The 25189-nt window shown below is 41.5% G+C and overlaps 2 protein-coding genes across 14 annotated transcripts in view; both read right to left on the bottom strand.

The window, feature by feature from the left end:
• Positions 1-25189, bottom strand: part of NFIB (nuclear factor I B) — a 281489-nt gene that overhangs the window by 149804 nt on the left and 106496 nt on the right. For 9 of the 13 annotated variants that reach the window (XM_049794731.1, XM_049794723.1, XM_049794732.1 and 6 more), the window contains exon 2: positions 20074-20605. In XM_049794731.1, the coding sequence (XP_049650688.1) occupies positions 20074-20605 (532 nt within the window). Of the gene's footprint in view, positions 1-20073; positions 20606-21000; positions 21083-25189 lie in introns of those variants that run through there. The other 4 variants (XM_049794728.1, XM_049794730.1, XM_049794736.1 and 1 more) reach the window with 2 other exon arrangements.
• The window catches only part of LOC126036218 (nuclear factor 1 B-type-like), a 127940-nt gene that overhangs the window by 98502 nt on the left and 4249 nt on the right, over positions 1-25189 (bottom strand). Inside the window, exon 2 of the mRNA XM_049795747.1 lies at positions 20074-20605. Coding sequence (XP_049651704.1) covers positions 20074-20605 — 532 coding nt within the window. The remainder of the gene's footprint in view (positions 1-20073; positions 20606-25189) is intronic.

Raw genomic sequence — 25189 nt, 5'->3', positions numbered from 1 at the left:
TGTTATCTTAATGACTTAATGAGGTACATTGGCTCTGATGAAGAACATTACTTCTCCTGAGATATGAGATTGCAATATAGAAGACTATGGAGAATGCAACAAGGAATCACTTGTTACAAGTAGTCTTCTAAAAAAAACAATTAACTATCTTCAGAACTAACTGATTATTTTCTTTCTTCTTTAGAATCAGTTTCACCTTCTTCCCATGCTGCCACAATCTGCTGTAATATTATATTTGCAAATCCTGTCAAGGATCATTCTAAGATATTAAAAAAAAAAAATATCTCAAAACCAAAACAACAAAAAAAAGTCCAGTGAAATTAAAAAGGACTACAAATGTTTTTCACTATATTTGGATTTAACTTAATGCAAACGAAAGATTCAGACCCTAAAGAACTGACAGTATTCCTTGGGGGTTGAGGCAGGGGAGGCAGGTGAAATAGCATGCGTAATTGCATTTGAGCAAACTGACCTTATACACTTGCTATTTTGAGGATACTTGTTCTGTGCAGTTCCAAAAACAATCTGCTGACTGAATTAACTAATTGCTCCTAGCAAATGAAGATGAAGATATCTCAATACAGAAAATTAGCACGAGGGTTCTTTTGATTTTTTTTTCTATATAAATAAACTTTTTAGAGATTTTGCACGTCTTTTTTCCCAAAACCTTTCATGTTAATGTCTATGAAAATAAACATGTAAGTTGTTTTGCATTCAGTCCCAAGACCACTTCCCTGGAGGTTTACATTTTGCAATTTCAGTTGACAATCCTCTCTATTCTGCATTTTTTAAGTTGATTTAAGTTGCACATTTAGCATAGGTCTGATCTTCCATAGAGCTCAATATAAAATCTAGAAAATACACACTAAAAAGTATTGTCCGCTTCACAAAAGCAATTTTTTCTGAGCAAAGCAGAACAGTTCAATCTCATTATAAATCATTAATAGTATAACTCCCAATGACTTCACAACCTAAAACATACGGGAAAATGTGGGCCTATGATAGGGAAGGAGGAATTGGGTTAACTACAGTGTGGAGATACAGGTGACATAGAAGAAAAACCTACAGGAAAGCATTTGTTCCCCTAATGAAAAGTCTGCTTAGTTACAAATCTTGCACACTTAAGGAAACTTGACTGGTAATAACCAGAAAAGATACTGAGAAGAAAAGATGCTGTAAAGTTACAGCTTACGAATACAAGCACCATCTTTGAACATGTTACCTTCTCAGTTTGAACTGCACGCAGTCTTCATTTTTATTCTAGCTTTTGCGTATCAGTAAGAACACAGGTGTGTCCCCCCAAGCCTTGTCTATTAGGCTTTGAACATTATTTTACTAATTTCAGCGAGATGAAAGGGTAATCATCTCAAATAGCCAAATTGATCTGGAAAACTTTCAAGGCTATACTATAGTCTAGAGGAATAGCATGCCTCTGTCCACCAACTCCACAGCTTCTGACAGTAAGATAGCACTTCCAGCATATTTGCCATCTTGCCTCTTTTTTTCCATTGGTCTGCTGACATGGGTAGCACTATGTTATTGCCCATTATATGGCTCATGGAAATCCCAGACCACTGTCCTTGTCATGTGCAGACTGACTGTAAATTTTAAGTGCAGGGAACCCAAAACATGGGGCAGAGGCTAGAACTATTGTGCATACACTGTATCATTGATGTAGACTCCCATCACTTTTGGACTTCAGGGAGGTGTTTCCCCCACCACATACATGGCCCAGCTGATCTGCCACGCTCTTTGTCTTGTACTTTCTACAGCTGTTTTCTTATATCATCTGTGCTGCAAAGGACAGTGAATAACATCTCATTTGTATCTTCAGCTGCCCAGCCCAAGGCATGGAGCAAACATACACATGAAATATCGAGGCTGCACGTCAAATGAGCCCAGCACTATGACTTCACACACTCCTGTGTATTACAAACCCAGGCCCGCAGGAATTGGGAGTCAACCAAGGTAAGGCAGCAGCCTATTGCTTTTTCCACAGCAAACCTCCAAGTAGAAGGCACAAAAGATATTCCACTCCAGCTGCAGCAAGTGCTACCCCAGCTATGCAGGTGTTCTCTGTGCTCAGAGAGCAAAGGAAGTGGATTCTACTCTTCCCAACATGACCACCATCTGCTTTTTCTCAGACCTCTTTCTTCCTTGCAGTCTTACCAACTAACTATCCACTGTTCCACAGTGAACTCCTCAAATGTACTGCTTCAGTTAATTTGGCCAAAGCCAAAACTTAGCATAGACTTGAACTGCAAGTCCCAAAATACCTTAAAATTTTATTGAAGACGTTTCTTTCTCGGTTTCCAATAACTCCAAAAGCAAGTGTATTGGCTTTGTGAGGCAAGGTTTTGGTAGCAGGGGAGGTTACAGGGCTGGCTTCTGTGAGAAGCTGCTGGAAGCTTCCCCTGTGTCCCACAGAGCCAATGCCAGCCGGCTCCAAGATGGAGCCGCCGCCAGCCAAGGCCGAGCCCATCAGTGATAGTGGTAGCGTCTCTGTGATAACATTTTTAAGAAGGAAAAAAAAGTTGCTGGGACAGACAGAAAAAGCAGACAGAGACAGGAGTGAGAACATGTGAGAGAAACAACCCTGCGGACACCAAGGTCAGTGAAGACGGAGAGGGAGAGATGCTCCAGGCGCCAGAGCAGAGATTCCCCTGCAGCCTGTGGTGAAGACCCTGGTGAGGCAGGCTGTCCCCCAGCAGCCCATGGAGGTCCACGGTGAAGCAGATCTCCACCTACAGCCCGTGGAGGACTCCACGCCAGAGCAGATGGGTGCCCGAAGGATGCCGTGACCCCACGGGAAACACATGCTGGAGCAGGTTCCTGACAGGATCTGTGGATCTGTGGAGAGAGGAGCCCACGGAGCAGGTTTTCTGGCAGGACTTGTGACCCCGTGGGGGACCCACGCTGGAGCAGTGTGCTCCTCAAGGACTGCATGCCATGGAAGGGACCCATGCTGGAGCAGTTCATGAAGAACTGCAGCCTGTGGGAAGGACCCACGCTGGAGAAGTTCATGGAGGACTGTCTCCCGTGGGAGGGACCCCACGCTGGAGCAGGGGAAGAGTGTGATGAGTCCTGCCACTGCGGAGGGTGAAGCAGCAGAAATAATATGTGATGAACTGACTGTAAACCCCATTCCCCGTCCCCCAGCACCACTGGGGGGTTGGTAGAGAATCCGGGAGTGAAGTTGTGCCCAGGAAGAAAGGAGGGGTGGAGGGAAGGTGTTCTGAGATTTGGGTTTATTTCTCATTACCCTACTCTGATTGATTGGTAATAAATTGAGTTAATTTTCCCCAAGTTGAGTCTGTTTCGCCCATGATGGTAATTGGTGAGTGAACTCTCCTGTCCTTATCTCGACCCATGAGCCCTCTGTTATATCTTCTCTCCCCTGTCCAGCTGAGGAGGGGGGAGTGATAGAACAGCTTTGGTGGGCACCTGGCACCCAGCCAGGGTCAACCCACCACAGGAAGATATGGACAGTCATTAACCTATATGCCAGAGCCCCTTTTCAGTATTTAAAAATATCTCAATATCTGAGGTCTGGCACACAACTTTACACAACACAGATGAAGAACAGCAGTCACAGCAAACAGCTACATATAGTATTATATCTGAAGTAAATAAAAACATGCAGGAAAGGAACAGAGGAGGGACACAACCTATACAGAGAGTTACTTCTGGTAATAATCCACTTTATAGCAACAGTAACAGTGTTACTTTTTTGCTGTTTTCTTTTAGCCAAGATAAAATGTTTCCTCAGACTTTTCTTTAACAGTCATGAGATTATCACAGTTGGTGCAACAGATGTTGGTCTCTAGGAAGAATGGCCTGATCCTGTAAAACCTGCTTTCTCATGTGCAGACCCTTTGAAATCAGTGGGATTTATGTAAATAGGGATTTGCGGGATTAGGTCTACAGTCTAGAGATTCTGCAGTACTTCAGTCATACGTGTTCTAGTTTTGTTGCCTGGGAACCCAGTACACCAGAATAGCTCCTGAGCAGGCCAAGCATCCTTTACAGAAGCAGTACAAATCTGAACACAGTCCTCACAACATGAATTCAGCATTAGGACTTTATACTACTGTAAAGCAACCCCTCCTAAGTCAAATGAGGTTCAGAGAGATCAGACCTGGTCTATATTAACGTACAAAATACAAGAAGAATGCCCCTTGCATTTAGAAAACTGGGGAAAGGATTAAAAAATAAGATTATTTTCTCCTTTCTGTATTTTTTTATTTTTCCTAAATGGAACACAACATTGAATGTGCATGTTGCCCTCTCCAAACATCAAAACCTGGAGCTGCAAACATTTTGTATACAGTAACTTTGGGTTACCATCGAGACAGAAGAGAAACTACTATTCAGAACTTAACAGACCTGTCCAGCACAGGGGTTTAAAAACTGGTGCCACTGGCAATGGAGATGGCATCCTCCACCACCCTCTCCTCACACCCACTCTTGGGCACTCTCTGCTGCATCCCGTGCCCACTCCTCCCAAGCCCCACATGCGTTGTCTTCTCCCACCTCACCCACTCCCTCCATGCCCCCAGGTTCTGGCAAGAGCTGGTTTACTGCTGCAGTTTCCATTGGCAAGAAGGCACACACAGCCCATGGCTACCAAGCAGTCAAATGGTGACAGAGTCCAGAAAAGCTGATGAGTGATAGCTGCCTCTGTTGAGACACTTACTCTCAGAAGCTGGGAAATGCTGGCATATTTACTCATCACCTGTGACATCCAGCAATGCAGTTACTCTGCCACTCAGCTGTCTGCCACCTAGCAACGAGAAGTATGCCAGCATGGTACTGGTGAGGCCGCACCTCAAATACTGTGTTCAGTTTTGGGCCCCTCACTACAAGAAATACATTGGGGTGCTGGAGCACATCCAAAGCCGAGCAACGAAGCTGGTGAAGGGTCTAGAGAACAAGTCTTATCAGGAGCGGCTGACGGAACTGGGGTTGTTTAGTCTGGAGAAGGGGAGGCTGAGGGGAGACCTTATCACTCTCTACAACTGCCTGAAGGGGGGTTGTAGCAAGGTGGATGCTGGTCTCTTCTGTCAGGTGGCTGGTGATAGGACAAGAGGAAATGGCCTCAAGTTGCAGCAAGGGAAGTTTAGATTGGATATTAGGAAAAATGTTGTCACTGAAAGGGTTATCAAGCATTGGGACAGGCTGCCCAGGGAAGTGGTTGAGTCACCATCCCTGGAGGTATTTCAGAGATGTGTAGATGTAGCGCTTAGGGACATGGTTTAGTGGTGGACTTGGCAGTGTTAGGTTAATGGTTGGACTCGATGATCTTAAGGGTCTTTTCAAACCTAAATGATTCTATGTGCCACTTTCAAATAAGTCATGTGCTACCGGTCATACAGAAACCAGCCTTGAGAAGCAATGATGTAAGGCATCTTTGTCAATAATACACATAATAACCAGAGCATGTGCCAAACACCATCCACTCAAACTGTAAACTACGTACCAAATACATGTCAATGGACATGGTCAGACTCATATGTATATATTATTATTAGAAAATAAAACACACATATAACTGACAGAAGTTCAAATGAGCCTACTATGATTACTCCAATGGGCATATTTTTCCAGAGCAGGTCCACATCATCCTGTGGGGAACCCACAGGAGCAGTGTACATAAAACCACGTGAAGATGCCATGTGAATGCAGTTTTGCAGCTTTCAAGACCCATGTGAGCTTGCCCAGACCTCACCATGGTAGCTTTGTATATCACTGGTTTATACCATGTAGGCAAACTTCAGCAGAATCAAATTTAAAAATTCTAGAGCTTTTTTGCAACTTACATGCAACGTGTAGATAAATCATTACATTCTGTTCTATGCATTTTGACACCTGTTTTCCAGGGCACTACCATGAAAGCTGGGGACTTCAGACATACATTTACTACAATAAAACTGTTGCTAATTGCTGCTTCCCAAAATACAACCCATACTCATAACTATTAGTAATCAGCAGTCATATATACATGATCTAATATTTTTGCTTTATAGTGTCTCTTCTTAACTATGTCTGTTGATCTCACACACAGGGTGCCTATCAATGGCAAGAGATGTGTCATGAGCACAGGGAAGACAGGATATCTCATTATACCATAATATGGAATTTAAGAAAAAGTCTATGTATAGCCCTCTGTAGGTTCCTCACCAGATGGAACAGGGAGTTCTGTGATAATGCTCGTCCTACTGTGAAACGCGTCAGCAAGCCCAAGTTACCATTAATATGGCTTGAATTCTGACAAGGTCAAACTGGCTGGACTATATTTAAAAACACTTTTATCTTACTGCAATAGGATAATGTGTTCTAAGACTGTATACTGCAGGAGCATAAGACTCTTCTGCTGATCTAACCTAGGCTCAGAAGCTAATGCTCTGCACCATGCTTCAAGTTAATTACTGCTGAACAATGCAGGAGTACAGCACAGGACTCCAGCACAGCACCAAGAGAATTAGTATGCCCTTCTGATCAAAGAAAACTAAGCAGGCTATGTCCAGGAAAGCAATTACAAAACTGCAAAAGTCTGAGAGAAAGTTCGGGTGATTTTATTTGCTCATTATTTATGAAGTCAAAGCTCAGACTACTGCATTAACATCATTGGACCCTGAGGTTACAAAGGACATCAAGAGATCACCTGAACCACCTCTCTGCTGGACAACTTGATCAAGTTTAGGTGTGTCATTTTGGTAGATGCTTCCTAAACCTGTCCTTGATAAAAACAGCACAGTCTCCTCTCACAGTCTATACTGCCCTCATCATTAGAAAGCTACTGGGGTTTTTTTCTTGAACATGATCTTTTCTGATGAAATGTTAAGCCTTTACATCTTGTCCTACCTACAAGGAAGGCTAATCAGAAATCTAGAAAGCTTCTGGCTACCTCCAAATAATTCACACTTTTTTTCTCATGTGCAGAACCCAAACTAGACAGCGTTGAACACCATTGCACCGTAAGTCCTTTCAGTTGGATGCCATTAGTGGTGTGTGAGTCCTTCTAACCATTGTTGCAACTTCATTCTGGATCTTGGTTCACACTACTGAATGATCAATATCATTATTTGACTCTGCAATGATCCTAGTCCTAAATGTGAAATACATCTTTGAACACACATGCTTTACATTACACAAATGTTGGAGGACAAACAACAGATTAATTGCTGGCCCTAATGCTGTGTTTGTGAGTGCTAAGAAGTCATTCCAAATGTTCCAAAAAGGATTAATGCAGTATAACAAGTCTATTTAATTACTGAAAGACCAGTGATCCTCATTTTACTATAAGCAGCTTTTCCTTTATTTGGAGGCCGTAAATAGAACTGAAATCATTACAGGACAACTATAATTCTTTGTCCTAGAATATTCAAGTTATAGCAACAAAATAGGGAAAAAAATATGTGAAAGGCCAGGGAGGACTATATATGCACACTGCATTTGTGTATAACAATGCAAGATTAGGCACATGCTTTAAAATGCACCAGCGCTTCTCACTATACTTAAAACACAGAAACAATTCTTATGCTCTGTGTAACATTGTGATATCTGTTTCCTTAACTTAAAAAAAAAAAAAAAAAAAAAAAAAAAAGGCAACATTTAAGCCAGTTAAAGTAATTACACATAGCTTTAAAAAAAAAATCCCTCAGGTTTAATAAAACCAAGGCAGTCCATAACTCCTACAGTGTAAACCTTTATAGATGACTGAACTGCAGGCAGTGAACTCACCTATGAATGCATACATGGTAAAGTCACAACTTTGATATAGATTAAATTATGTGTCTGAATCTAGACAGCCCAATCAATTTTCCAATTCTCCTTTCTGCACAAGCTGGTTACTCTTTAACTGGAAGATAAACAATAGAATAACTTTTGATGTTAACCCTTGGTTAGCTGTAAACTGCACTGTTTCGGTACCACCTGGGAAAAATGCATGGACAGACTTCTTTTGCTTTTTATAAATTAATGTCACTTCCCACTCTGAGAAGTAGACACGGTAATTTTGTAGGTGTTGATGTTATAGCTGGCTCATTACCAACCCTGAAATATCATCATAAAGGAATGAAAAAGGAAAGGAATGACTTGAGGAGTAAAAGTAGGGTCCAAAAAGCACAAGTTACTCATTAAGTATTTAGGAGAGTTTCAATACAGCCAGCGGGGGCTTCAGGCAAAGGTAGGCCATCCAAGACAAGACCCTGGACTAACCCCTTGCAAACCAATTGTCTCCTCCTCAGCCGCCTCACAGACCGGGCCTGCCCAAGTCTGGGAGACGAAACAGGATGACCGGCATATTCCAGACACAAGCACACAGTTACATTTGCTTGGGTTTCATCTCAAACCTCAGCCCAAACTCCTGACCATCCATCCTCCTCCCACGCTGGTGTGCTCTGGTCTGAGCTACTGGCCCACTCGACTGTAAAACCTGGGCTCAGAGTGGAGAGAGGGATGGGGAACTAGACTGAGCTCAAAGGCCACCCCTGCAGGCACTGCAGGTGCCCCCTCCATGGTGGGCCAGCTGGATGAACAGACATATAGCTAACCATGCTGACTGTTTCCTCTATCTTTCTGTCTAAAGAATTTTTTCCCTTCACTGTCCCAGGGCGAGAAAACTCGGACAGCTCTCTGAGCACCCCGAAGCCCCTGCTCCGCGGTCCCATGGCCAAGGGCCAGCCCTGCCCGGGGCTCCTGCAGCCTGAAGCACGGGTGACCCGAGGAGCGGTCCCACCACAGACCGGGTCTCCTGTGGTGGGCCGACTCCGCTGCGCGGTTCCTCTCCAACGTCCTCTCCCACGGAGCGGTACCACCGCAGGGCTTGCGGTGGAGGAATGCTTTGTGCCGGCCCTCCCTGCTTGGGCAAGTTTCTTCCGTCCAGGCATGAGAAAACCAGGCAAGACCTTTCTTTACAGCGCAAAGCCCACCTGGGGACTGGGCACCAGCACACGGATTCTGCTTGCGGTGAAATACAGGAAGGGTTATAACTTCTCAGCCAGTGCATATCTCAGTATTTTGCAACCCTCACGGAGACAGCACTGAAGCAAGCAGTGCTCTCTCTCCCTGGGTCCGGAGGCACAGAGAGGCTAAGCAATCTGCCTGCAGTCACCTGGGGATCCATGGCAGGGCTGGGGACTAGGACAAGGATTTTGAAGTCCTTGCATCTAAACATTGAGTCATACTTGACATTGTCATCACAGTGATAGCATTCAAGCTTCTTGCGTCAGCATTCCCACCCTCTTCCTTCAGAGGAACTATATAACCTCAATTAAAAATCACACCTAGATTGTGGAGTTTCACACTGAAAGAAAAGGTTTGGTCATTTACGAGTGCACAGGAACACTGTATGTGCACATACAATCTGATTTTTTTTTTTTTTTCAAAAAACTATTAATGAGTCAACAGAGAAATCAGGGGGACTGCGGAAATATAAATGTGATCACAGGCTGCAAAAGTCAGTGCATAATGCTCTGAAAGAAAATATGTTTTAAATGAAGTCAATTTGATTGAATAAATCTACTCACGTGAGCAAAGTTTTGAGGCTACGGCATTAAATTAAGAAAATACTAATTATCTGCTGACCACTGGATTACAAATTTACTTGTTTTGTTATAGTACCAGTACTAGCATATGAGCTTTCTTGACCCAGCAAGGCTGTATATCATGCCATCAGTTTTTCAACAGATCCAGTCACTGATTTCAAAAGGCACTGCTTCCTAAAACCACGGCACAATGCAGCAGATGATTAGACGTAATACACATCTCAAAAAACTAAACTGTCCTAACAGTCAAATTGTAGGTAATTACAGGAAGCACAAAGCCTACATCAAGAAGCTGACATTAGCATCAGTGACATTGATGGTAGGCAGCCTGTCAGGATATGCGGCTGATAACTCCCCACCTCACCAGGAGTAATTCTTAAGGACAAGCAGTCTCTCCCAGAAACAAAGCGTTTCAGAAAAAAAAAAAAATTAAAAAAAAATGCAGAAGACAAAGGTTGTTCTTTCTCCCCTTTTGATAAGTTTAGATACTGCATCAAGCACAGCATGTGAAGTCCTTTGCTTTAGAAACCACAGTTGCTCTTGAATACAATCTGGGTCTTTAAGAAAACGAAGTTTTGGTACTAAAGAAATCAAATAGTCACTTATGACACTGTTTTGTGACGAAAATGTAATGTGTATGCTCCTCCATTTCATGTCAAGAAATTATTTTGATCACTCTTATTTCCTAAAAATCAAAGTGGTGTGCATACACATTACATTTTCATCACAAAACATTTTCAAAGCAGAACCTTCTCCTCAGAACAGCCCACTCAAACAACGCTCACAGAGGAACAGGACCAACTACGACTGATGGTGTTTGCCCTTGAAAAACATAGAGAACCTGTGCACGCTGACAGAAGAGAAATGCACTGCAGCCTGAGAGAGGATGGAGTTTCCCTCCAGCCCCCAGAAATCCTCCCGCCACCTCTTCCACTGTGGAGGGCTGTCAATTTGTCCTCATCGCTGTCAGCAGACAAAAGGTGGTGACATCAGGAGCACATCCAAGGGAGAACACGGCTGCCCTGCAGGGACACCGCGAAACCCGCTGGGGTGTAAATTTGGGGCCGAGGTCTTCTTGTCAGCGATTACCACAAAGAACCAGAGGAAGCGGTGCGGCTGCTGAACAATGGAAAGGTCAAGCAGTTCACAGCCATTTCATGACCCAGACACGTCAAGGTCAAGAGATTCAGGTAGCAACTTGGCCTGGGCATGAGTTACAGCACAAATGGATTGTTACAACAAATCAGCTTTGGTCAATTAAACCTAACAAGACATGTTGCATCACGTAGCAGGGTTCTTGACACCAAGGCCAGGAGCTGAGGCCAGCCTCGTAAAACACATCTTTTAACATGGCATAACAAATTTAAGGTAATCTGTCCAGAAACTGCACGTCAGAATAATAAAATACAAGTTGTCTTGACTAGGAGAGGTTTTCAGACTTTTAAATCAGGGACACTGGAGTGTAGTCATCCTTTCAAGATGTCTGGCATCATTTTCAATGGCATTAATCATGCAAGGGAAAACTGATGCTGCAGTAAATATAGTTGCTATCTCTCGGACACTAAGAACTTCCATAATAATCTTCTAAGCAAATCCAGGATTTCCTTGTCGGCCATTTCATCAAAAAAAGGCTGAAAATGGTTTGGGATTTTAGGCTAAAGTAATTCACAGGCAAAAAAATATATACTCTGTAAATATTTCAATTATATTTAATTTCTAAAGACGTGGAGTTTGTAATTACTGGATTCTAATGTGTGCACACCTCTTTGTTCCTATTTTAAAGAAAAATGTGTAAATCCTATGCCATCTTCTCAGAAGACAGCTTGTGAAGGATATGGCAAGATACCTGACTAAAAATTAAAATACAATGCTAGATTTAAGAAAAATAGTTCATACTTACCTTTCACTTGTTTAAATTCATCCTTTAGGAAAATGTGTATAGTCATTCAGGTTAATATAACTTGAAGATTGGGAAGACAAATATATAAACAATATGTTCAAGACCTAAATGTTTAAAATTCTCAATTGTCAAATAACTGCAAATAATATAGAACACACTTACTTGTGCACAGCATCTGCATCAAACCAGTATCAGAAAACTTATCTTTTTTCCTAATTTCTCAACGGATGCACTGAGTTTCTCACACAGAGTTCACTAACTGTTCATTTTTGCATTTGGCTTTCCTGTTCACTCTCTAAGGAAGCAAAGGAGAACCGTTTTGTTCACTTTCCATGTATATTTTTTCAGGGGGGCAACAATTAAAAGCCCACTTAAAGCCATAGAGATGCCTTTCATGAAGGTGGAAGTGGAAAGACTCTGGGAAACATAAAACTTTCCCTTCTGCTCTGGAGATAGGCAGTTACTGTTAAAACCTGCAAGGTTTCTCTGATGGAAAAGAACACTTAATGGTTGAATGGGCTTCAGCTAAGCTTTCACACCATGCTTTTCCCAGTGCCGTTATCACAACAACTTCTCCTTATTTAAATTCTATTTCTTACAGTAAAAAAACCCCAGTCATTTAAAAGGTCCCGAACACCATAAGCAGTTAGGAGGAAACTAATGTTAAAATTACTCTGATACCCCTATAATTTTAAGTTGCTGGAGTCATGGGGCATGAGGGCAAAAGCTCTGGTCACCAGGCTGGCTAAAAACATCTGAAACGCTATTATCGGTAAACACACTTTAGCCTATCAGCCCTTCCTCAGACAGAATCCCCCACAAAAGCCAAGTCTGAAGTGCCCATCTCCCACCTACTATGAAAAATCTAGAACAAAAGTCACACACCAATAATGAGGTTCCTAAGAAACAGGTAAAGAAATATATTTATTTAAAATAAAAAAGCACAATATACTTCATAAAAGGAAAGAACCTCTCTGAAAGGAGAGTTTCGCGGCGGGGGGGGGGGCAGTGTAAGAAAGTAATCTTTTTGTAAATAAAAAGGTGGCAGGGGGTGGAGGGAGAGATTAACAGCTGTGCTAGAAGAATGTTCCCAACTTCACACACAACTCACTGCTCCCAGACAGTACAATATACACACCTAAATCACCTCTCTTTTCTCTTGGACAAAGCTAATAATCTAAGATTTACTTCCCCTTTACTAGCTCCTGAGCCTTTCAAACCTCTCTAATCCAGGCTTCACTGCCCGGAGCCAGGTTTTTAGCAACTGCTTCTAGAGGTTCCAACAGATTTAAGAAAAATAAAAATAAAAAAGGAGAGACAGAGTGAAATCATGAAACCTCCCTACAATGAATGACATCTTTTTTGACATCTGTCAAACAAACTGGCTAATCACACAGACCTTCCTTTTTCACATTCATTTAGGATCTGGAAAGTGTCTCCAGATTAAGGGATTTCTTCTTCACCCCACAGTGGAAGGAGCAACCCTATTCAGTTAAGTTAGCCATTTAACTTGATCTTGAGATCATCCTGACCCGAGTGATTACAGCAAAGCAACATACCACCTTGCTGTTGAGACTGTAATGTAACACTTCAGGAAACCTCTTGAATTACTACTGTGCATGGCACTGCGGTACGCTGCTCCAAGGACCACAGCTTCGGAGGGCCACCAGTCCTTGAGATGCCTACACTACTACACTAGCAGCAGGGAGGAGGAGAAGGAGGAAAAGCAAGGAAAGAAGGAAAGCTAGGAAAAGAAGCAGACTTGACAGCAATCTTGTGCTATTAACTTTAAAATCCAACCTGCAGTGGTGTTTAGTGTTTAATTATTTTAATGAAGTTTTCACAGTTACAATGAATTCAATATGCATGAAAATTAGGAAATTTAAAACATAAATCTCTGCTGTTATTTGAAGTATTTCCTTTATTAATTAGTGGCCTTATTTATAATTTAAAAGCATTTTGTTTGTTCCCAGTATTGTTCTTCTGTCTGAAACTATCGTGCAGCCAGAATCTTCTGTTTTCTTTTCTATTCCTTTCTTTACTTTATAGCTTCTTGCTGTTGATCTAAATGTCACCCATAAATTAACACTGACCTCTAAATTTTCAACTAGTTGCGCAGAGTTTATTTAACCATAAGCCTCTTTTGTCTTAAACACAATTAACGTCATTTAACCCTGTGAAAATTACTCCCCTTGGTGTACCAGGTAAGAAAAAAACAGAGTGAGCGAAAAGCTCCTTTCTAAAATGTGTATGTATTTCATTCCTGACAGCAACAGTAAAATTAAATATGGAAAACTCCCTTTCTTTTCTCATGAACCTGTCACACGGCCTGTAACCCCGTTCTGAGGGAAACTAAAATTAAAAAGAAAAAAAATACACATTTTGAATTCTTCGGATCTACTGTCTGAATGTCAATTCACACATACACATTCTGAAAAATGAAAATCGGTGGGTGACGTTTTTAAATGTTTTAATGTCCTACATCTTCATAAACAAAGTACCTATAATCATCAGTTGAAAAACATTATTGTGCCCGTATATACACCAAATTAACCTGCACCTCCTAATGAGAAATGTCTTTCCTGCCTGTAATTTCCAGCACAATAGAGATACCCAACACAGTGGCCATCCAATATTTTACATTAAAAAAACTAGAAAAGAAATCAATACAGTGTCTTTTTCAGTTGACACAAAAAGTTTTTTAAAATTACATTTTCCACATGCCTGAATAGACTGGAATTTCTCAAAATAATTTGAAGTTTTAGAAGGGTTTATTACACCTTATCAGTTTCTTGAACTACAAAAAGCTCTTCTCATATGAGAGCAGACAAAATATGAGCTCATACTTCTGCTTCTGCACTGGCTTTCTGATTCAAAACTGAGATTTAGCGCAAGGGATCAGCATGCCCTTTCACTGCGTAAGTAACAAGCTCCTAGAGCACCTAGACGCCTATAGGTACAGGCAGTAATAAGCTCTATTTCCTGTTGTTCCCGGTCTAACTAATAATTTGCTGTGCAAACTCCAACAAATCACTTTGTACCTTGACATATCGTTCTGCGAAACAGGTAAAATGTTCTACCGTAGGTTCCCAGGTAAAGTATTCAGAAGGAGGCAAATCATTCAAGTTAATGGAAGTAGGAACAATCAGCAATTCACCAGACTGATTGATTCTTCTAAGCCCATTATTTTTTTATTAATTGTATGTGGAAGCATCAGCGCACACAAGAAATGCAAACCCTCGTCCAAAATCCACCCGGGTGGCGTGACACTTAGACATATGACCGTTCTAGGACTTTGGCAGAGGGGAGCTGCCTAAAACACAATTCCGATTCTGACTTTAGCCGGAGTTTCTTGTAGTCGCAGCAAACTGACCAAAACAATTTTACTTATGATTTTAAAGCGTGAAAAGCAGCGCTGCTGTCTCATCCATTTCCCATCCTCGGTAAAGGAAAACTAAGGGAGCGTAGCATGAAAATGACTACGCAAACCCACGTCAAGAGCTGAGGTCCCTCGTACTTTGCGAAACAAACTCACGAAACTCAGGACAGCTTAACAAAAAAGACCGAGCACCGAGAGCCCACCCCCGCCGCCCCGCTCCTGCAGGTGAGGTACACCGCGTTTAAAACACAAAAAAAAAAAAGGTAAAAAAGAAGGAATTGCGGTTCCTCCCGGGAGGAGGACGCGTTCTCCGCAGCAGGACGGCGCACGCACGTCGCCAGCCCTGCCCTGCCCTGCCCTGCCCTGCCCTGCCCGGAGCGGAGCGGAGCGGAGCCGCGGCATCCCCGCCCGGGTCGGGCGGACCAGCTGGGACGGGGCCGCTGGGACGGGCGCGCGCCCACCCCGGCGCCGACCACCCCCCCCCCCCCGCCCCGCCCCGCCCCGCCCCGCCCCGCCCCCGGAAAGCAAGCGCGCGCGGCCGGGCGGGCGGGCCAGCGAGCGCGAGGCCTGCCGCCGGCGCCCCCGCGCCCCCCGCCGGGCCCCGCCCCCCGCCGGGCGCCTCCTTCCCCACCCCCCTCCCCCCCCACCTCCCCGCAGGTGCCGGCGGCGCGGCGGGAGGGGAGGGTGGGGCAGGGCGAGCTCTCCCCTCCCTCGGCTGCGGAAGCCCGCCCGCGGCCTCGCCCGCGGCCCCCCTCCTCGCCTTCCTCTTCTTCCTCTCTTTTTGCCTCTCCTGGTCGCCCCCTGCCCACGCCCACGCACCTCCACGCACAGCCCCCGGCCCCGCGCCCCAGGGGCGGGAGAGGGTCTGGCGACTCAGGGACTCACGTAGGCCAGGCTGGCTTCCTTCTGCGCAGCCCTTCGGGTAGAGCTTGCTAATCCTTCTTATTAATTAACGAGATAACAGCAGTTAGCCGGAAAGCAATATTAACGCGAACTATCTAGGAAACTTCCAGCAGAAGCGATTTAGTCTTTCTGCTGATCTCCCGGTAACAAAGTGACGCGGCTCGAACGGCAGCAGCATCGGGGTGGTGCGAGAAGGTAAATCGCCAGGAGTGCCTGAACGGTGCCGGACCGAGGGCATCCGCGCGCATTTTCTGCCCCCCTTCTTGAACAGTTTAAAAGACCCTCCCTCAGCTTCAGAGCTTATCAAGAGCTGGGGATGCAGGCTGCCCCAATTATACCACTCTTCCATAAGGACAAAGGAGAATGTAAGCTGTGACATGACTTCTCCGAGAGAGAAGTGTACTCTGAGAGGTACATGCATTAAAAACAGACGCAAATATTTACCATTTACATGTACCGTTGCTTCAGCCCTTTAAACTCCCGAAGCGTTTCTCAACGTCTACTATGCTTCGTTCAGCATGTGCCGAAATACCTAACACCAAGTTTCCGTTTTATTTACGCTGCAAAAAAAAACAGCAGAGATGACGCGAGGATTATGAATTCTGCAGATGTGGCACATTGCTGTAGATATTTTATGTTCTAGAGAAAACAGCAATGCAATCTTTAATTTCTTTTTTTTTTTTTTTTTAATTAGCCATTGTAGGAGTACGTAAAACATCTATCAGAAGAAGGGATTTGTATTATCTGGGTTCTGTTGCAGCAAACAAGTACTGCAGCTTTCATTCACTGATTGTCAAAAACTTTCCAATGTGCCCACTGCAATGCGGATGCCAACCAACGAATCAAAGGCATTCAGCAACTAGACAAAGAGGGTCTGATGCCAACCTCGGTGCCACTGGCAACCATTATTGGCATCAAGCACATTGTCTGCCTTTTTTTTCCCCCTCTCCTGGCACTCGACAAACAAAATGGCGGTTCTTGTAGCAACGGGAACACAGCATAAGCGCTGCACTGAATTAAATACCATCAAATGATTTTATGGACCGAGATGTGTTTCACACCAAACGACAGACACTCTCTGATGCCTGACAGAAAAAAAAAAAGAAGAAAGAAAGAAAAGAAAAAAAAAAAAGGGCAATTTTTGTCAGTAGAAACAACGCTTATGCCACTTTCAAGGTTTGGGCTTTTTAAAAACTCAGGGGGGGGGCGGGGGGGTGAACCTGATACATGCAACAAGCAGAGCCCCGTAGAATTGTGATTGTGTAATGATTAAGAATTATTTTGATGTTAAACATTGATCACAGTGTGTATTTCCCATTTTCTTCCTCCATTTCACTCAAAGGAGCAGCATTGCAACTTACGTCAAGCCTCTTTTTTTCTTTTTTCTTTTTTTTTTTTAAGATCCTAAAGCACAAGAGGATAGTAGAAAGAGAATGGGGGGGGGGCAGGGGGAAGATGCTGAATTCTGAGGGAGGTGAGTAAAAAGTAGAACCAGATGAAGTTAGTCAATGACAACTTCATAGGTCGGTCCTTATTTCTTCTTTCAAGGCAGGCATGGAAGTAGAAGCTCTTTTTATTAAGGACTGAAAGGATTATTGACACTTCTAGATCTGGAAATTGTCAATATATTGTAACATTACTCTGCACTGCAATGCGGATGCCAACCAACAAATCACAGGCATCCTAGGCTAAACAAAGAAGGTCTGATGCCAATGCTGGTGCCACTGGCAACCATCACTGGCACTCAAACTATCCTTCCTCCTCTTTTTTCCCCTAATCTTCTTTTTTAAAGCAACAAAAAAACAAACTACTTGGCCCCTTTATTCATTTTATGTGCTAATTCCTTCTTCATATTTCGTTCAGGGATTTAAGTGTTTCTATGTCTCCGCTTAGTTTTTACATGATACTGTTAGGCAAGTTTATATATTCTAAATGAGAAATAAAAGGCAAAAAGGCATGTGTATAATGCAGCATTTTGGTTGACTTCATGCTTATCTTTTGCAAAGCCTGGTGCTCTTAATCAAGTGCACCACAAAGCGCCACAATTAACCTGCTTTCAATGAGGATGGAGAATAAAAGTTTGACAAAACAGAATAAAAATACAAAGATAACTGAATATGACTTCTTCAAGAAGAGAGCCAACAGATGTTCATGGAAGATTTACTGTGAAGCAGCAGGACAGACAGAAAATACATGCAGTTTACAATAAACAAAAGGGTCTACTAAGGGTGACTTGGTACATAGAAATTAGCCAGCTTCATCTTCCAGTATATTCTCAGAGCAGCATCATGTAACTTTGAAAGTTATAATATTACAGCATGCTTCTTGTTTCTGATTAGACAAGTGTTTTAAATAAACTCATATTCTCAATCCATTTAAATCAATAAAATCAGCTATGCCCTGCAATTCCTTCTCCCACTTCAAGTTACTGGCTTCCAACAACTTAAAAGTCAACAATGTGTAAGAGTACTCTGACCTCAGCTTCTTTGGCTCAAGAGCTACTTAAACTGTTTTGCCTCTCTTTGTAGATTTGACTTTTAGAGACAGGTAAATCCGTTCGAATTAATCAGTAAGCCATGTCTTGCAATATATGCATTCAAAATATCATTAGAATTTTTCTTCACAAAAGGAGTTTAAAGGTACAAATTATTTGTAATTACGCTATTTCGTTTAATGCTATCAAAGAAATCTTTCTTTCTATGTTATTGGGGATCAGATTTACCAGACTCTGCAGCTACTTAAAGTCGCTGCAAAATATCTAAGTGTAGTCTACTGCTGTGGAGAGAAAAATACAAAAAATACAAACAGGCAAAAAAAACTAAACTGAAAAATGAACCATATTTTTTCATGATGAATAATCCAAAAAATTAAACCCTATTTATACGTTCATGTAAACTAGTGCTCCATTTGCATGAGGAAATGCTAAAAGACAAATTCACTGGAAAAAAAAAAAAGGTTGTGTTATGTATCTGTTCTTTTAAAGAATGCGTACACACCAAATGAAGACATGTGCAATTTTACTTTTTTGTTACTAACAAAATCCATTGCATTTGTTTTTCAGTTAAATCCCGCCGTTATGTACCGGGCATCAGATAACAGCCTGCCATCTGCCCTTCTGCAGGCCATTTCTGCCTACTACCAGGCCAAGTTGTGAAATGGCCCACCATCTGCGGCCAGCCAAACTTTCCCTGATTGAGATCTGTAGCTAAAAAAGAAATGCTTTATTACTGCTGATCAGTCAGCAATACAAAGACTCCTAGAGGATGGTATAATCCCCAGAAAGAACCAAAATGACCCCTCACAGAGAAAAAGCATTTTGGAAGGCTTAGAATCGGAGAAAAAAACACCTTCATCTACTTACAGCCATTTACAGTTTCAGGGAACATGCCTCTAAGTATTGTTATCTGAATATGCAATACAGCTAGCAGTTCTTTCCCTGATACATGATTATCAGTGGCCCTCGTTTTATTTTTGTCTCGTAAAACTAAGTTTAAGAAGCTTTTCCATAGTGTTCCTGCAATTTTCTACATTTCAATTATCTGCCAAATAAAATTAATTATACAAGTGTGATTATGAAAATATACTTTTCATGGAAAATTCTCTCAAAATATTACAACCTGGATCTTTGTTTTAAAGCACAGATAGGTTAAGATGAGCTAGTGATGTAAAATATGAATAAACTGTTACTGTAATTACTGTATGCTGTAATTCCGACTAGGCATGGTATTTACAAAGCAGTATTTCTGTGCTAAAGTTTTTTCATGTTTTATTTTATAAACGTGAAAAAGTCTACAGTTGCTCTTCAAAGTGATAATAGGTTCATCAATTTACGGATTAATTCTTGATTATTTGTAACTACAAAGACAATAATGAATATTTGAAGTATTTATTGTGATAGTGCAACTCCACACACCTGCATCTGTTATTAACAGTACTGGGGCAACTAAAAAAAAAAAAAAAAAAAAAAACCAACTTGAAAAACAAGAAGAACATTTTCTGAAGTCGTGACTGGAAAAAACTACACAATATATTGCCGCTTTTCGATCAAAAAAAAAAAGGCCACTTCAGTGGAACTAAAGTACTACCTTGGTACGTCCCACTCTGTCTTGAAAGAGAGAAAGGCATGTATGTCAAACACACATGTCATTTACACAGGTCTGTAGGAATGTGTGTGTATGTAAGTATATACGTATACATGCTGATTTACATATGGATATGTACCCACATTACGTCTATAGACCACAGAATAATGTTTCACTGGAAGCCAGCCCATAGGGGAAACAGGGCTACTTGGAATCAGAGTTTGACATACTAACATAGAAACACAACAATCTGCTTCCTACCTTGCTCCTGCACGTAGTATGCCAAAAACAAATCAAGCTCCTTGACTGATACTGTTATGTGATGTGGCTGGACACAAAGTGCTGGATTTGTGCAATGTGGGGATTTCATGAGCCGCTCTCCATCCGTACTTTCCAAGGGGATGCCTTTGAACAGGATCACCATGACTAGATCCAGACGCCAGACTTTGTCAGCCTGTCGCAGGCAGTCGATTCTCCTAATCTTACCCTTCTGGTCAGGATTGGACAATACACAGCATGGGTGCTTCTTCCCAGTCACCGTGAGCACAAAATCCTCCCGGAACTCTTGGCGAATATCTTTGCGCAGCTTGGCCAGGAGCCTGGATGCCCACTTCTGTTTAATTTCAGGCTTTTCGCTAAGTAGCTCATCCTTGACTGCTCTTTCCTCATCCTTTGACATTCGTTTCTCATGTTTTTTAAAGTACTTGCGTTTTCGAGCCTGAAGGTTGAACCAAGTATAGGCAATTGCACGGACATGTGGAAGAAGTGCCTCAATGAACGGGTGAAATTCATCCTGTGGAAAGAAGTGGAGGGAAAAAAAAAAAGAAGAAGAAAACTCAAAGTCAGTAAGTTCTCATAATCAAAGCAGTATCAAGAAAGGTTTCTGAAAATCTTAAAGTGAAATCCAAGACGAAGAGAATAAACACTTAAAATTTAGGCAAATTTCTGCATAACATATTTTATGCAATTACCACCGCTGTCAGGCAGTAGACAAAAAGTACACAGAGAATCACATTTTCCCCATATTTCACTCTTTGAAAAAAACATGTGAAGATTTTATTTCGTATGCCTCCCCTCACTTCATCCTGCAGCACTGCAGAGACAACATCATTTAAAAGAGATGCTAACAAGATGTTTTGTTTCTAGCACTTAAATATCTGAGTGAACGGCTAACATCAAGAAAAGTACCATTGCACAAAGAGGACACTATACGGTTTTAAAAAATCTGAGCAGAAACGTTCAGAAGGCTGAGGCGAATGCCACAGTTCATTTCTCTTCTCTGTGGCACAGAAACACAAAGCATATACATGCTCAGTGTAATGCCACACAGTTCCCGCTTTTGGAGCATGCTCTCAGCAAGAGACTGCTGGTGGCACAAAGAGCATGCGCCATTAAACTTGATCCATTTTCTTATCAAACGTCCAACATTCCAGCACTGAAACAGCACCATTCCAGTGGTGGTAACTAGAGAAACCAGTATACAGTAAGGGAAAGCGGGAAAAGACACAGCGTGTCGTATACAAATCCTGAACAGAAGCTTCTGTACTTTCAGCTCTTCGGGCTTCCCTCCCACTACCCCCAAACTCTGTAAAATAAAAGTTTATGAAGTTGAGAACAAAAATTACATTTATGTTCTTCCGGCAGCTCCACTGTGTGTTTTGAAGCCCCACAGAGTCAGTTAATTTGTTAACTGATCACATGAGTGTGGCAATTATTCTAAACCCCTTAAAAATCAATCTGAGGTGTACAATGAAAAATGGCAACTTGGCACAAACTTTGCATTCTTTGTGTTTCTGCATGCTGTGGCAGAGTGACATTATGAGTGCACCGCTGGTCAAATGCTGCTTTTGTGAAATCCATGCAATTTATTTACAGTTCCAAAATATCCCTTTCTGTCATCTGGCTTCACCTGCAAGTTCTTATCTTCTGCCTAGCAGCAATATGGATTACGTTAACGAGGTAATGCTTAGTTGTCGTCTACAAGTACAACCTATAGCAATTAAATTAATCCATTTTGTCTGCTTACAGTACCATCCTACACATTCATGTTAATATCTAAGTAGGCCTTTCCCAAAAACTAATGCCTCTTTTCCATGAGCAGATCCGCTGTCTAAAACAGCGCGATCTGCTTATCAAACATTACTGCACTTCAGTTTGGAAGGGAGACCTTAGAGGAGGTATCTTTCTCCCTGTGTGCAGGCATATTTAGTTTTAAATATCATGCAGATTGCTCATCATACTGAGTGGCACGGTGCAATCAAACTAAAACTGAACCTTTTTTATACAATTATATTCAAGAATACAATTAACAAACTAATATTTTAGCTACGCTGCTAGGCAAGGAATGAATTATGTTTAATCAATAGGCTGATTAACTCCATTAGGTAAAAATGATGAAAGTATAACTAATGATCTCAATTATACAGAGTTCAGACTGCCATTGTAGAAGCTTCAGGCCAAGAATTGAGTATTTAAATCTTCAAATTTCAAACGAACTTCAAAATTTCCTGAATGGTAAAAAAAAACCACTAGATCCAGTTACCTCTCTTCCCTAACCATCCACAAATCAAACAGAAAACAACAGAAAAGTTGCAAGCAGTTTAGCTATGGCCATGTTACCTTCATAGACAAAAAAAAAAAAAAAAAAGAAAAAAAAAAAGGAAAAAAAAGAGGAGAGAGACAATATAGGAAGATAATTCAGGACATAAACGATTGCATTACAGTATGATGCTTGACAAAGAGCCACAAAGGCAATAATTAAACTGATTAGTAGTTTCCAGCAGAGATTTGAACAATTCTGATACTATACTGGCACATAAAACTAGGCCATGGAAAGAGTTAAACCACAATCTGTTCTTTGTGTGGGAAGGCAATACTGCTCTGAGTAACCACAGCCCATGATAAGACTTCCCTATCTTCATACACTTTCTGATGCCATGCTTTTCCCCCCCCTCAATTATGACTACTAAAGAAAGTTTATTTTTTCTTCTACAGAATTCATCGTAAGCGAAATATTCAAATAAATTTTTTTTAAAAAATTAACATAAGCATAAAGACTGTGCAGTGTTAAATGCTTACAATTCATTTTAGACTGAATAAAACAGACCTACAGATTTTGAAAATTCTAACAGCTGGGGCTAAAGGCCGGGCAAAGGCAGGGGGCTGAGGAGCTTTGGGAGAGATGAATTTTTGTCCCAATACAATGATTTCCCCTACATCTAAACAGATTTCAGCATTTATAACTTAAAATGGCAATAAAATTAATGTGGAAATATTCTACACTACTAGAATACTAGAATAGTTTTCATTTTTAAGAAGAACACCACAAACTATTTTGGAATGGCTATGCCTTTAGGTAAGGCACATAGTGTTACCAATAATAACCTATAGCATTTTACATCTATGAAAATTTTAGAGAGAAAAATCTCACTTTTTAAATTCCAATTCGTAGTATTTGATTGTTTCTTTTTCAAAGGGGGGGGGGGGGGGCAACAACAAAACCCCCCAACTTATTAAAACTGTATTCTGGCTTTTCTTTCATACTACCGTTAAGTCCTAAAGATACAAATATATGTGAAAGAGTGTGAAGAAGAAACACAGCAAATAACATCCTGTTCTAAAGCCATATTACCAGATATCTTTGAGAGATTCATTGTGCATCTGGAGTCCTTTCAAATGAAACATTACTTGACAAGAAGAAGTGCCCATAAAAATGATCCTAAATGGAGATTCGCAATTAATCACACGCGTTCCCCACTAAACCTCCTAAAAAGCCATCTACAGAATTTGATTTTTCCCCCCCTTAATATTCATACAGGCAATATAGAAATATTTTTTTTATGTGGCACTTATCCATGTGCCACAGTTGCTCTTGCAATAAAGTGATTTATGGAGGTAAAATTTTCAAATGTCATATCAAATGGCTCAGGTGAACCATTGTGCACTGGCAATTTAAATTAAAGTAGAACTTACTATATAATATCCATTTAGCTTGTAATTAAAGGGAAAAATACCAGTCATCTAATGGTGATAAACAGGCCAAGATTTCTTTTTGGAAAAGGTAGAGGGGAAATGCAGCGCCCTTCTCCTGTCTTCCACTTTTATAAACTTTGTATCAATTCATGCAAGTTTGAACTGAGGACCATACAATAAATATACCAGGCAGAAGTCCAGAAATTTTATACAGAAGACTTCATGTACTCAATTTCCCTGCATGGACTTTCTCTGTGCCTAATGAAACAACATATTCCAGGAGGAAAAGAAAATGACAACATATTCTGAGTTTCCTGGACCACCATAGCATAAAAATAAACCACGGCAAAAATACCACAAGAGACCAAGCACTTAAAGGCGTGTGGTAACTCCGTCCTATCATGCCTCAGCAAGAGAGATAAATGCAATTTATACTTATTCCAAAACAGGGGGAGAGAGGCATGTAAGAAGGAAAGGAAAGGACCCCTCCAAAATTAAACTGCATTTGGTAAGTCTTCATTCTTCCTTGGAGTTATTTTACACCCATCAAACTTTTATTGAAAGAGTGATGGGTAACATTCAAACTGACAAGGTTTGTCTTAAAGCTGTACTTTGGATTTTAGACTCGTTTCTGAAAGGTGCTTCAGAGCTGTCTCAGCACAAACTGAACTACTCCCAAGGAGCTCGGTCCAAACAGGTGTTCTGTGTTCAGAACTTTTACCAAAATATTTGCTTCTCAGCATACACTGCCACAGTCAACATGCATAGCAAGAGCCCTAGAGACGGAGAACACAATAGAGAGAACAATTTTGGCAGTCCTACTTTAACTCAGTCGCTATTCAAGATTAATCAATCTTTTGCTTTAAATGAATAAATAACACAAAGTATAAATTCTCATTGCCAGTGTAATCTCAATCTTTAATTTATGGAGAGGAAAGATGATTTTTTAAATGCCTTTACCGTTCCAAAGAGGTAGAGAAAAATTCCAAATTAAAGTCAATTCGCTGCGACTGTGTTCCATGCATGTACCACTAAATGGGACCTGTCTCTGTGTGGTGCATGATACAGTGTGACCGTAAAATATTATGGAGAGGTTATCAATGCACGAAAGCCAGGAATTGCTTTCTTGTACATATGGCTGTAGAAGTACAATGTTGTGGTTTTGTATACACCTGAGTGCAGTATTTTAATACAGGTTTGTAAAGAATGAGGAAATCTCCTATATCTGTGAGTCCAAAAAACAAACATATGGGGGGAAAAAAAGTCATTAGAGCGGGAAACAACAAAATTAACTACCCGCTGTAATAGAGGTGGTAGTGAAAATTTGCGTGTTTCGAGTGTAAAAACCGCTTTGTGAAGTTGTACCCTCAGGTTTATACTCTGGTGCAGAGGTCTTATTGCCTGT

Source organism: Accipiter gentilis, chromosome Z (assembly GCF_929443795.1).
Source record: "Accipiter gentilis chromosome Z, bAccGen1.1, whole genome shotgun sequence".
In the NCBI taxonomy this organism is placed as follows: Eukaryota; Metazoa; Chordata; class Aves; order Accipitriformes; family Accipitridae; genus Astur; species Astur gentilis.
The sequence above is the reverse complement of the archived record's forward strand: the minus strand, read 5'-3'. Positions and strand labels throughout refer to the sequence as shown.